General features: G+C 46.9%; 1 protein-coding gene across 4 annotated transcripts in view; it reads left to right on the forward strand.

The window, feature by feature from the left end:
* The window catches only part of LOC133283326 (AP-1 complex subunit gamma-1-like), a 101,713-nt gene that overhangs the window by 14,847 nt on the left and 73,932 nt on the right, over positions 1-12,934 (forward strand). For all 4 annotated transcript variants that reach the window (XM_061480013.1, XM_061480015.1, XM_061480016.1 and 1 more), the window contains exon 2: positions 12,031-12,234. In XM_061480013.1, the coding sequence (XP_061335997.1) occupies positions 12,034-12,234 (201 nt within the window). In that variant the 5' untranslated portion in view covers positions 12,031-12,033. The remainder of the gene's footprint in view (positions 1-12,030; positions 12,235-12,934) is intronic.

The following is a 12,934-nucleotide window of genomic DNA, read 5'->3' on the forward strand; positions in this document are numbered from 1 at the left end:
TGGGTTAGCGTTACTTAGCAACAACTGAAAACATCAGTGTGTCATCAGCATTGTTTTCAGATTAAAGTCGAAAACAGTGCACTGCACCAGCTACTAAGAAGGAGAAAAATAACTGTTGTAGCTGAATCCAGAGCAGAATTCAACCCTTACTTGATATCATTCACGTCCTGCTCAGATCCTGTATTTTTCAATATACCATTGCTTTTTGTCTCATGTATGTATGTGTGTGTGTGTATATGTGTATGTGTGTGTGTATATATATATATCCACACACAAAGAGAGAGATATCATTCCTTAGTCCATGGACCAATACCTATAAAGTTGCTGAATTCATCCAGTCTGTTAAGTCAGGCTCCATCTGTTGTAACAGTCTGAGGGCAGGAGAGATGGTGTGTAGTGTTTGAATGTTGCCTGTTGAAGACACTGCTGAACTCATCTGGCCACTGCTGAGCATGTCTGGTTTCATCAAAGTTCCTTCTTTGTTGGAGTGATGATTGGAGGAAAGACAGGGTCAGTCGCTGGTGACCTGAGGACAGTTCTGCTGCTGCTGGCTTTTCCCATGACTTTGTTTTCTGCTCATGATCATGACAGCACATCTCTCATTTTCAAAGGCCAGAGTGGTGGAGATGGACATCTAGCTGTGAAATAAGAACTCACTCCTCTAAACAAGATAACAAGGTTTTATTGAGGGACAAAGTCAATAAAGCAAAAGCAACAGCGCTGGGCGCATGACCGTAGCCAGAGGCGCAAGTGATTGGTATTTCTTACAGCTTTATATACTTTCACTATTGCATTAGTCACATACATATTCATAATTCCCGTGTATAGGCAGGGAATATTATAACTAACTCCTGGAACTTATAAGTCCCCTCCCTTTGGCGTCTGCGCACTGCTCTGCTGTGGTTGTGGGCAGGGGTCTTGAGGATGAAGTCTTCCTCTTGTGAGTAGGGGTTTTCAAGATGAAGTAAGCAGTCTTCCTCACAGTGTACTTTTCACTTTTGGCACAGTTGGGTGCCCCAGTAATCACACAACTAGATGAAACCAGCCATATCTGTAATTCTTCTGATAACTAGCAAAGATTTAAAACAGTGTGACCTTCCTGTAAAATTTCTTGCAGGATGGACAGTCAAGGAGTATCCCAAGCTAGCAGATGTTTGGGAGGCTCTATCTCTAAACTAACTGATAAGTGGAAGGATGGTGTGAAATAACTTATTTATGTTTAGTGGGGCCACTAAATCCTGTTATCTCACCACAGACTTACAACATAAACATTGTTCTTTAAAGCTAAAGGTACTTTAGAAGACTAGTGTGAAACAATTAACTCATGTTTAGTGGGGCCACTACATTCCAGAGACTTGCAACATAAACACTGTTCTCTTTCTACAACCTAAGTTAAGCTAAAAAGTGCTTTAAGTCCATGTTTTCCAGGCACTAGCTTTCCTCATATCAAGTCCCTCCCCCCTTTTACCTTTACAAATTCTTTTGCTATGCGACTCCGTTTTGCTCAAGAGTTCTGTCCCTTTTTAACTTGTTGTCTATTCTTGTGTCTTTAGGGAGTTTTGTTTCTGTTATTGTAAACTCCTACAGTTATATCCACATAACCACACCTATGATTTGCAAAAGCCAGTGCATTTATGTGTTTATCACATAGCTGATGGGCTATTTAAGTGTTATAGAGCAGGCAGCAGCATATAAATGAGGTCACTGGCTGGTTACCCCCAAGATTAAATCCCCTTGAGGCATACACTGGAGTTCCCCATCCTCCCATATTATCCACCAAGTATATCCAAGTCCCTGAGCAAAAGCAGTCCCACAAGTGGGTTTGCCTTCACCTGAAGCAGGAATAACCCAGACTGTCTTCCCCAGCAAATTCTTTATGTGCACCACAGGAACTTTATCCCTCTCTACAGTATATAAAAGTTCTGATTGAGCTGGGCCAGCCCTGTTGGCAGATCCCCTAGTGTTGACCAACAATGTGGCCTTTGGTAAATGTGTATCCCACTGTTGGCAAGTCCCACCACCCACTGCTCTCAGTGTAGTCTTTAACAGCCCGTTGTACTGTTAGATTTTCCCAGAGGCTGGTGCATGGTAGGGGATGTGATATACCTGATGCAAAGGATTAACAAATGTACAGGGGGGGCTAGGGTTGAGCCACTTGCTTAACAACGTTACTGCTTGCTCATGCTTATCGTACATGGTATTTGCAATGTACAAGGGGATAGGTCAAACCGCATACTTAACAATGTTACTGCTTGCTCATGCTTATCGTACTTGCAGTGTACAAGGGGATGGATCAGGACACTTGCTTAACAATATCATTGCTCACTCATGATTATGCTAGGACAAGATATAAGGACATAGCTATTGTCAAGAAGTAGGGACCGTGTCTTGATTCCTGTCCTTTGGACACCTCCGTGTATGCTAGAACTAGATATAAGGACATAGCTATTGTTAAGAAGTAGGGACCGTAACTTAATTCCAGTCCTTTGGACACTTAGGCCGGCTGAAATTGGCTCTGTGCTTTGGACAAAGACCAAGCCTCCAGAGAGCATGCATAACGACCAGAGGTGAAAAATTCAGGCTCGAGGAAGACTCATTTACTTCATCTTGAGACCCACGCTCACGACCACTAGGAGGCACTGCGCAGGCACAAAGGACTTCTTAGGTCATTATAATACGAAGCGGGAATAGGACATGAATATGTATAGGCGTGTTGTGCAACCTCATGCATATGTATAACTTTAGAGGATAAATGTAAAGGGGAAGCAAGGCTGAGGTGCTTTTGGAGGAGTTATCCCCCGTGAGACTCAGAACTGAATAAAAAGCATACCTATTTTACAACTTTAACGAGTTGTGGAGCCTACCCACGCATCATACCCTCTCAGTGCCATGCTCTTTGGTCCAGGTGTCTATAAGGATGATCTAGATATGAGTCCCGTTGTCTGACTCAGTTCTGTCTGGGGTTCCTTGTCACTAAAAACTTGTTTCTCAAGGCCCCAGATAGTGTTCTGGGCAGTGGCATGGGGCACATCGTATGTTTCCAGCCATTCGGTGGTTGCTTCCACCATGGTAAGCACATTGCGCTTGCTTTGGTGGGAGTGTGATGTAGTTAATCTGCCAGGCCTCCCCATATTTGTACTTCAGCCATCGTCCTCCATACCAAAGAGGCTTTAACTGTTTGGCTTGTTTAATTGCAGCACAAGTTTCACAGTTGTGAATGGTCTAGGCAGTAGTGTCCATTGTTAAATAAACCCCTCGATCATGAGCCCATCTGTATGTTGCATCTCTGCCCTGATGGCCTGAAGTGTCATGGGCCCACTGGGCCAAAAATAATTCACCCTTATTTTGCCAATCTAAATCCATCTAAGCCACTTCAATCTTAGCAGCTTTATCCACTTGTTGCTTGTTCTGGTGTTCTTCAGTGGCCCGACTCTTGGGTACATGGGCATCTATCTACGTGGCGTACCTTCACCACCAGGTTCTGCACCTGGGCAGTGGTATCTTGCCACAGTGCAGCAGCAAGGTGGGTTTACCTCTGTGTTGCCAGTTGCTCTGCTTCCATTGTTGCAACCTCCTCCACAGGGCATATGCCACCATCCATGAGTCAGTGTAAACTGCTGGCCACTTTTCTTGTTCAGGAATGTCCAAGACCAGCTGGATGGCTTTCCCCTCTGCAAAGTGACTCATTTCACCCTTTCCTTCAGCAGTTTCTGCAACTTGTCGTCAGGGACTCCATACAGTTGCCTTCCGTCTGATGCTTTCCCACAATACAGCAGGACAAGTCATATTGCTTTTCACTTTCTGTCAGTTCATTATAGGGTAGGGCCTCTTCAGCATGTATCACCTGCTGCTCTGGTGATGTTCCAAAGTCCATGGCCAGTCCATGATGACTTCTGGAATTCTTGGAAAACTGGGATTTCCTATTTGTGCTCGTTGTGTATTTAGTGCAGCCCACTTACTCTTTGTGGCATTGGTTGCATTACGTGTAGATGGGACCCTGCCTTTGAACATCCAGGACATCACAGGCAACTGGGGTGCCAGGGGGATCTGTGCTTCAGTGCCAATCACTTCTGAAGCAGCTTGAACCCCTTCATAGGCTGCCAGCATCTCCTTTTCAGTGGGCGTGTAGCTGTCTTTGGTCCTCTGTATCCCTGACTTCAAAAGCAGAGGGGTTGACCTCGTGTCTCCCCTGAAGCTTTGTGCTAGAGGCTCCAGGTAGGACCGTTCTTCCTGGCTGCAGTGTAGAGCATGTGTTTCGTATCTGTCCTGGTCTGGACTGGTCCAGGGGCTACTGCATGAACTATCTCTTGTTTAATTTGCTCAAAGGCTTGTTGTTGCTCAGGGCCCCATTTGAAATCATTCTTCTTCTGGGTCACATGATAGATAGGGCTTACAATTAGACTGTAATTTGGGTTGTGCATTCTCCAGACCTCCACATCACGTAATAAAGAAGCACAAGCTTTTTTAGCTGGTGGAGATATTGCTGTCATCTTGTTGATCACATATGTAGGTATCTAGTGATATGTGTCTTGCTGATTTTTTCCCAATAATGGTATCTCCTGTGCAGGTCCCTTGACCTTACTGTGGTTGATGGCTGTCCTGGGTGCAGCAGTAGCAGTCATTTTTCTCCTTCTTAGTAGCTGGTGCAGTGCTGTGATTTTGACTTTTGGACTGGGAACAGGGCTGATAATACTGATGTTTCTAGTTGTTGCTCAGTAATGTTTATTCTGACCAAGCACTTTCTGAGTCTTATGCTCTGCCAGGGAGGAGGGGTAGCCGGGAGAAAGCAGAGACAGGACACCTGACCCAAACTGACCAAAGAAGTATTCCATACCACAGCACATCATGCCCAGTATATAAACTGTGGGCAATTACCCAGAAGGGCAAATCACTGCTTGGGTTGGGCTGGGTATCGGTTGGCAGGTGGTGAGAAGCTGTATTCTCTTCCCTTGTTATTTCCCTTATTATTATTATTGGTGGTAGCCGTAGTGGTTTTGTGTTATGCCTTAGTTAATGGACTGTTCTTATCTCAACCCATGGGAGTTACATTCTTTCTTTTCTCCTCCCCATCCCTCTGGGAGTAGGGGTAGAAGGGGGGGAGTGAGCGAGCAGCTGCATGGTTCTGGGCTGTGCTTAAGCCATGACAATGGCAAAACCTGCCTTCAGAAGGATTTGGATTATTTTCACAGTATCACAGTATGCTAGAGATTGGAAGGGACCTCGAAAGATCATCTAGTCCAATCCCCCTGCAGGAGCAGGAACACCTAGATAATGTTACACAGGAATGTGTCCAGGCGGGTTTTGAATGTCTCCAGGGAAGGAGACTCCACAACCTCCCTGGGCAGCCTGTTCCAGTGTTCTGTCACCCTCACTGTGAAGAAGTTTCTTCTCAAGTTTAAGTGGAACCTCTTGTGTTCCAGTTTGTACCCATTACCCCTTGTCCTATCATTGTTTGCCACTGAGTAGAGCCTGGCTTCATCCTCGTGACACTCCCCCTTTATATATTTATAGACACTTATAAGGTCACCCCTCAGTCTCCTCTTCTCCAAACTATAGAGACCCAGCTCCCTCAGTCTTTCCTCATAAGGGAAATGCTCCACTCCCTTAATCATCTTAGTTGCCCTGCGCTGGACTCTCTCCAGCAGGTCCCTCTCCTTCTTGAACTGAGGGGCCCAGAACTGGACACAATATTCCAGATGCGGTCTCACCAGGGCAGAGTAGAGGGGAAGGAGGACCTCTCTCGATCTACTAACCACCCCCCTTCTAATACACCCCAGGATGCCATTGGCCTTCTTAGCCACAAGGGCACAGTGTTGGCTCATGGTCATCCTGTCGTCCACTAGGACCCCCAGGTCCCTCTCCCCTACACTGCTCTCTAACAGGTCGTTCCCCAACCTATACTGGAACCTGGGGTTGTTCCTGCCCAGATGCAGGACTCTACACTTTCCCTTGTTATATTTCATCAAGTTATTCCCTGCCCAACTCTCCAGCCTGTCCATGTCTCGCTGGATGGCAGCACAGCCTTCTGGCATGTCAGCCACTCCTCCCAGCTTAGTGTCATCAGCAAACTTGCTGATAGTACACTCAATTCCCTCATCTAAATCATTGATGAATATATTAAATAATACTGGTCCCAGTACTGACCCTTGAGGCACTCCACTAGTTACAGGCCTCCAACTAGACTCAGCCCCATAGACTACAACTCTCTGCCTTCTCTCCTTCAGCCAGTTCACAGTCCACCTCACTACCTGATCATCCAGTCCACACTTCCTCAATTTAGCTGTGAGGATGCTGTGGGAGACTGTGTCAAATGCTTTGCTGAAGTCAAGGTAGACCACATCCACCGCTCTGCCATCATCCATCCACCATGTTATTTCCTCATAAAAGGCTAAGAGATTGGTCAAACATGATTTCCCCTTGGTGAAGCCATGTTGACTGCCCCTCATAACCCTCTTATCCTTGATATGCCTTAAGATGGCACCAAGGATAAGGTGTTCCATCACTTTCCCAGGGATGGAGGTGAGGCTGACCAGTCTATAGTTACCTGGGTCCTCCTTCTTGCCCTTTTTGAAGACTGGAGTGACATTTGCTTTCCTCCAGTCCTCGGGCACCTCTCCCATTTCCCAAGACTTGGTAAAGATGATGGAGAGTGGTCTAGCAATGACTTCCGCCAGTTCCCTCAGCACCCGCGGGTGCATCCCATCTGGACCCATGGATTTATGGATGTCCAGATTGCTCAACTGATCTCTAGCCCATTCCTCATCGACTAAGGTAAACCACTCCGTTGACCTGACTTCATCTAAGGTCTCAGGGGTACAGGGCTCTTCAGGACTGCCTGCAGCAGAGTAGACAGAGACAAAGAAGGCATTCAGTAACTCTGCCATCTCTGTATCTTCTGTCACCAGGGCACCCATCCCGTTCATCAGTGGGCCTACATTGCCTCTGGTGTTAGTTTTATCTGCCATGTATTTGAAAAAGCTCTTTCTTCTGTCCTTGACCCTTCTTGCCAGATTTAATTCTAAGGATGCCTTAGTCCTCCTAGCTGCCTTCCTACATCCTCTAGCAGCAGCCTTATATTCCTCCCAAGTGGCCAGCCCCTCCTTCCATGACCTGTAAACTCTCCTCTTCCACTTGAGCATACCCAGCAATTCCCTATTTAGCCACGCAGGTCTCTTGGCCCTTTTCCTTGACTTCCTACGTGTCGGGATGCTCCGATCTTGAGCACGGAAAAAGCAGTCCTTGAATGTCAACCAACTATCTTGGGCCCCTTTACCTTCAAGCAGCCTTGCCCATGGGATTTCCCCTAGCAATTGCTTGAAAAGGCCAAAGTTTGCCCTGCTAAAGTCCAGGGTTGCAATTCTACTTGGTATTCTACTAGTCCTACCACACAAGATCCTGAACCCCACCATCTCGTGGTTGCTGCAACCAAGGCAGCCCTCAGCCCTTACTGCTTCAACCAGACCCTCCTTGTTAGTGAGGATGAGATCCAGCAGCGCTCCTCTCCTGGTTGGCTCATCCACCATTTGCAGGAGGAAGTTATCATCCATACACCTGAGGAACCTCCTGGACTGTGGCTGGGTTGCTAAGTGGTCCTTCCAGCAAACATCAGGGAAGTTAAAATCCCCCACGACGACCACAGCCTGTGACTGTGAGGCCGCTCTCAGCTGCCTGTAGAAGGCCTTGTCAACTTCCTCACCCTGATCTGGTGGTCTGTAACAGACACCTACAACAGTATCCCCCCTGCCAGCCTGCCCCTTAATTGTCACCCACAGACTCTCAACTCGCTCATCATCTGTCCCTGGACAGAACTCGGTGCATTGTAGTTCCTCCCGCACATAAAGAGCAACCCCACCACCCTTCCTGGCTGGCCTGTCTTTCCTGAAAAGCACATAGCCCTCCATGACTATATTCCAGTCATGTGAGCTGTCCCACCACCTCTCTGTAATTGCCACCAGATCATAGTCTCCTGACTTAACACAGGTTTCCAACTCCTCCTGCTTATTTCCCATGCTGCGCGCATTGGTGTACAGACATTTCAGGGAGCGAGCTGAGCACACCGATTTCACCCTAGGATTATAGGAGGCCTCCCAGTCTTCATTAATTCTGGAGTGCTGCCCCACTGGGGCAAGCCCAGCTACAAGCCCATCCCCCTTCGAATCTAGTTTAAAGCTCTCCAAATGAGCCCTGCTAATTCGTGCCCCAGCATCCTTTTGCCTCTGTGAGACAAACCTTTCTCACTTGTCATTGTCCAGACTGGTGCCCTATAAAACCAGCTGTTATCAAAGAATCCAAAGCCCTACCTGTAGCACCAGTCTCGAAGCCAATTGTTCATGAACTGAATCTTCCCATTCCTCCCCACATCATCAGTGGAAGATGGAAGGAGAGAGGAGAAGATCACTTGAGCCCCAGACTCTTTCACCATCCGCCCCAAGGCCCTGTAGTCTTTCTTCATCCCCCTCAGACTGCGGGAAGCAGCTTCCTCCCCACCTGTCTGGAAGACCAGCAGTGGGTAGTAGTCTGTCAGGTGCACCAGGTTGGGGAGCTCCCTGGTGATATCCCTGATCCGGGCTCCAGGCAGACTCCACACTTCCCTATGATGAGGGTCAACTCTGCATATCGGGCCCTCTGTTCCTCTCAGAAGGGAATCCCCTACTACAATGACCCTTCTTTCTTTCTTAACAGAGGCAGTCTTGAGGTGCAAAGTCGACCCCCTTTTCCTATGTGGCCTTGTGGGCTGGCCTTGCCCCACATTCTCACCTACCTCTCCTTCAAGATCCAGGGCCTCGAACCTATTATGGAGGGACACCTGGGGAAGCAGGGCAGGAAGGGGGGAGGGTTTCCCACGACATCGAACTGGAACTCGCTTCCAACCCTCGTCATCTTTTTGGTCCCCTACCTCTGCGCAACAGCTACAGGGCAGGGGCTTTCTCGGTCCATCCCCCTCTGTGTGAGAAGGCAGGGGGTCCTTCCCCTTTTGGGGGGTATCTCCCTGGAACCGTTCCGACTGGCCCGCCAGGGAGTTACTCCACCAGTCAATCTCCCTTTCACACTCCCTGATAGTCCTCAGCGTCTCAACCTCCTCCTTAAGTCTTGCCACCAGGCTAAGCAGATCTTCTACCTGCTCACACCTCACACAGGTGGAATGCTGTCCTCCCTCCCCCGGCAGCAGCAGGCTCTGGCACTCCCTGCACCCAGAGACCTGAACAGCCACGGTCTGGGACGGGGTCTCTGTCTGAGTTGCTGTAATCACCTTACTGCAAGCTCTCTTTCTGGAGGCAATCATATTGGTGCGCAGTCTGGGACACCAGCAACACGACCTGCTTGTTCCTCCCTGCGCCCGGTGGGCAGCAACCGGTCGCTGCCCTCTCAAAGGCTTTTTCAAGGCAAGCAGCAGGGGAGTGGTCACCGTCACCGTGGGAACGCCCCCCGTCACGTCAGCCTCTCTCTCGCAAGGGTTGCTGGGGCTTCGGGGATGGGGAGATGTCGGGAATCGCGATGTCTCTGCGCTATCCCCTCTGATTTTCCTAATCTCCGTTGACCCTCGCGGTCGCTGAAGCGTGCTGGCTGTGGCTCTAGCTAGGCTAGCTCCGATCAGCTGACTGAATTTTCTTTCCTTTCTCAAAAATGCTTTCCACTGTATCACCTGACATGATAATGTCATCCATGTATTTTCGGTGTTCTGGAGCTTGCCCCTGTTCCAGTGCACTCTGGATCCATCCCTGGCAGATGGTAGGGCCATGTTTCCACCCCTTGTGGCAGTTGGTTCCAAGTACTGGACGCCCCTCCAAGTAAAAGCGAACTGTTGCCTGCACTCTGCTGCCAGAGGAATTGAGAAAAATGCATTGGCAGTATCAATTGTGACATCCCACTTGGCTGCCTTTGACTCCAGTTCACATTGAATTTCTGGCATGTCTTGTACTGCAGTACTCAATGGTGGTGTGACTTCATTCAGGCCATGTTAGTCTACTGTTAGTCTCCCCTCTCTGTTAGACTTTGCACTGGCCATATAGGGATATTGAAGGGTGAGTGGGTTCTGCTGTTCAGTCCTTGACTCTCCAGTCTACGGATTAGCCTGTGAATGTGAATCGGGGAGTTTCGGTTGGTGTGATATTGCCGCTGGTGCACTGTTGTGGTCGGGATTAGCACTTATTCTTTGATCTTCAGCAACCCCACAACAGAATGATCCTCTGAGAGACCAGGCAAGGTGCACAGTTGATCAATTTGCTATGTATCCAAGGCAAATGTACTGAAAGCCCATTGGTACCCTTTTGGGTACATGGTGCAGCATGTATATATAATGCTGAGCCAAGATTTTTCAGTGTAGGAACATTACACGCTGCGTGGAAAGAACATGACTGCCCTGTTCGAAGACTTTATTGCATGTTCAGGTGTTTTTCTGGAGATGGTTTTCTTACTTCTCCTTGGCTGTTTCTGTGATGCTTATTAGTGCAACATCTGAATGCATAGTAAGCATTAATTTATTCATATTGCTGTAATGTGATTAAGAGTTGTAACTTCACATGGGGATTGAGCCAAGTCTAAGGATTCATGTGTCCAGTAATGCTTATCCTACATATGTCAGCATTTTGAGGCACAATTTCCTTATGCAGGAAGGACATATCTTCCATTTTCAAAATGGAATGTTTTGTGTCTCTGTAAATTTATACTTTCTAGGTATGAAGATGGGTAACTGGAACGTGAGGGGTCTACATGGTTTGACTGAAAAGACTTAACGTTATGTATGGATTCTGTAGGAGGCTAGATTTTTAATCCAGACCTACAAAGCTGTATTCAGCTGTCTTACAGTGAATCCACTGTTACTGGATGTGTATCTCCGCTTTTCTGCAGCAAACAAGTTCCTTGCTACTTCTGTATGCTTCCCAGCCTGTCTGTTCTGTGGTGTCATGCAAGCCAGTTAGTACAGCGTCTGAATGCTCAACTTTCTCTGATATGGCAGTGCTTAAAATACATGAGACACTGTCACTGGGAAGACAGTGACCCAGACAAAACCTGTAGCAGACTGCCATGGCAACTTACAAATTGGTGTGACATTACCTCTTATCAGAATGGCTTAATTATATTTGCAGTCTAGTGTGGGTGGAAAGAGACTGTGGAGATGCTTGTATAGCCTGATCTCCCAGAAAGTAAAAAGTCAGCTTTGGCAACCATGAACTTAAGGTTCAACTGTTGAACGTGATTCTGAAGTTTGGCTTTTGAGAGCCATTCTCCCCTTGAAGGATACTTGGAAGGATAAATTGCTTTCTAGGTCAGATGGCTTCATCAGTATTCCATCTGGCAAAGTGAAAATACTTGGAGTTCATTTAGAAGACACTTTTCTTGCACACTTTTTCATGCCAGTGCCACCAGATGGTAATGCTACAGGCTTGTTTTATTCAGAAAGGATTGTGCTGTTAGGGATGTAATAAGAATGGTGTCAACTTGATTGATCTTCAGAAGAAGATTCTCTGAAATACCCATGCATCTAGGGCTGCTCTTCCATCTGCTTTTTCTGATGACTTCCATACCTTTAAGAAGGAAGTATGTATGGCATAAGTTTGCAGGATTTTTGAAGTATGGTTATTTGAAGTACTTGTATGAAATCTTGTGCACATTCTTAAACACATTGCTTTTTGTGAAGGATTTCTGTCCCAAGTTGTCATGGCTTTGGGATCAACTCTCTTTGGAGCCTGACTTTTCTGGAAAGAGGCAGATGATATGAATATGAGAAGCATACCTTGCAGGATGCCATTTCTGCTTGTTTCAGGTGTGGAGTCATGTTACATTCACCTGACAGCTCAAAGCATAGCAATTCCTGTTTCTTATATTCTGGAAATGCAATTGTGGGGTACAGTGAATTCCTCTGGGTTTCAAGTTTACTTTTAGCCATGCTACTGAAACAGTCTGTGTTTTCTTAATTCTTCTACTTATCTAATTGTAGGATAAGAAAGAAAAAAAAATATGCTGAAGTGTGAGCCCATTACAAAGCCTTTAGGTGCAATACAAAGGTTACAGGTCTCTTTCTTCTCCCAGAGGATGCCAGCCCCTATCAGACTGCGGGAGTTGATCCGGACCATCCGGACAGCAAGAACCCAGGCAGAAGAGCGTGAGATGATCCAGAAGGAGTGTGCTGCTATCCGGTCATCTTTCCGAGAGGAAGATAACACATACCGGTGCAGAAATGTGGCAAAGCTGCTGTATATGCACATGCTGGGATACCCTGCACATTTTGGACAGGTAGGTCAGAGTTCCGTGCTTGCTGTGCTATGTGCATATGCCAGTCTGCTTTGTGTGTTTTAGGCACATTGACTTGTTTGGAGCATTTCCAGCTACAGTTTTGCTGTCTGCTCTTTGAGATATTTTGAGATCTGTCTTCATATATATTCTGAACCTACATTGGTTAGTTTTGACTTTTAGTGAGATCTGCTGTTTGGAGACTTACATATTTTGTTATGAAACTTGGGGTTTGTCAGCTTTTGCCAAACTGACTGCTCCTCACCAGCCATGTTTCTGCAGATCCGTAGTTCCTGAACCACAGTCCAGTACATATGGATATTTTTTAGATGGGTTCAGATACCATGTGGGAACATCTTGCTCTGATGGAAAATGCCAGATGCTTCAAAGGAGGTTCTATACCCTTTTCTTTCTATAGCAATCTGTTTTAGGCAGATAAGAGCTGGTCTGTTCCCAGCAATAAGGAATTGGTGTTCCTTATCCCCATCTGTCATGGTTTAAACCCAGCCACGCAGCTCATTCACTCACTCCTCCCCTTCTTGCCCTCCCCCTGCTCCTGGAGGGATGAGAAGGAGAATTGAAAGAATGCAACTCCCAGGGGTTGAGATAAGAACAGTTTAGTAACTAAGTTATAACACAAATCACTACTGCTACCACCAATGATAATAATAATGATAAAGGAAATAACAAGGGAAGAGAATAC

The sequence above is a fragment of the Pezoporus flaviventris genome, unplaced genomic scaffold (assembly GCF_033815535.1).
Source record: "Pezoporus flaviventris isolate CSIRO_AGI_PZ_B2104156 unplaced genomic scaffold, CSIRO_AGI_Pfla_v1 ptg000164l, whole genome shotgun sequence".
Lineage (NCBI taxonomy): Eukaryota > Metazoa > Chordata > Aves > Psittaciformes > Psittacidae > Pezoporus > Pezoporus flaviventris.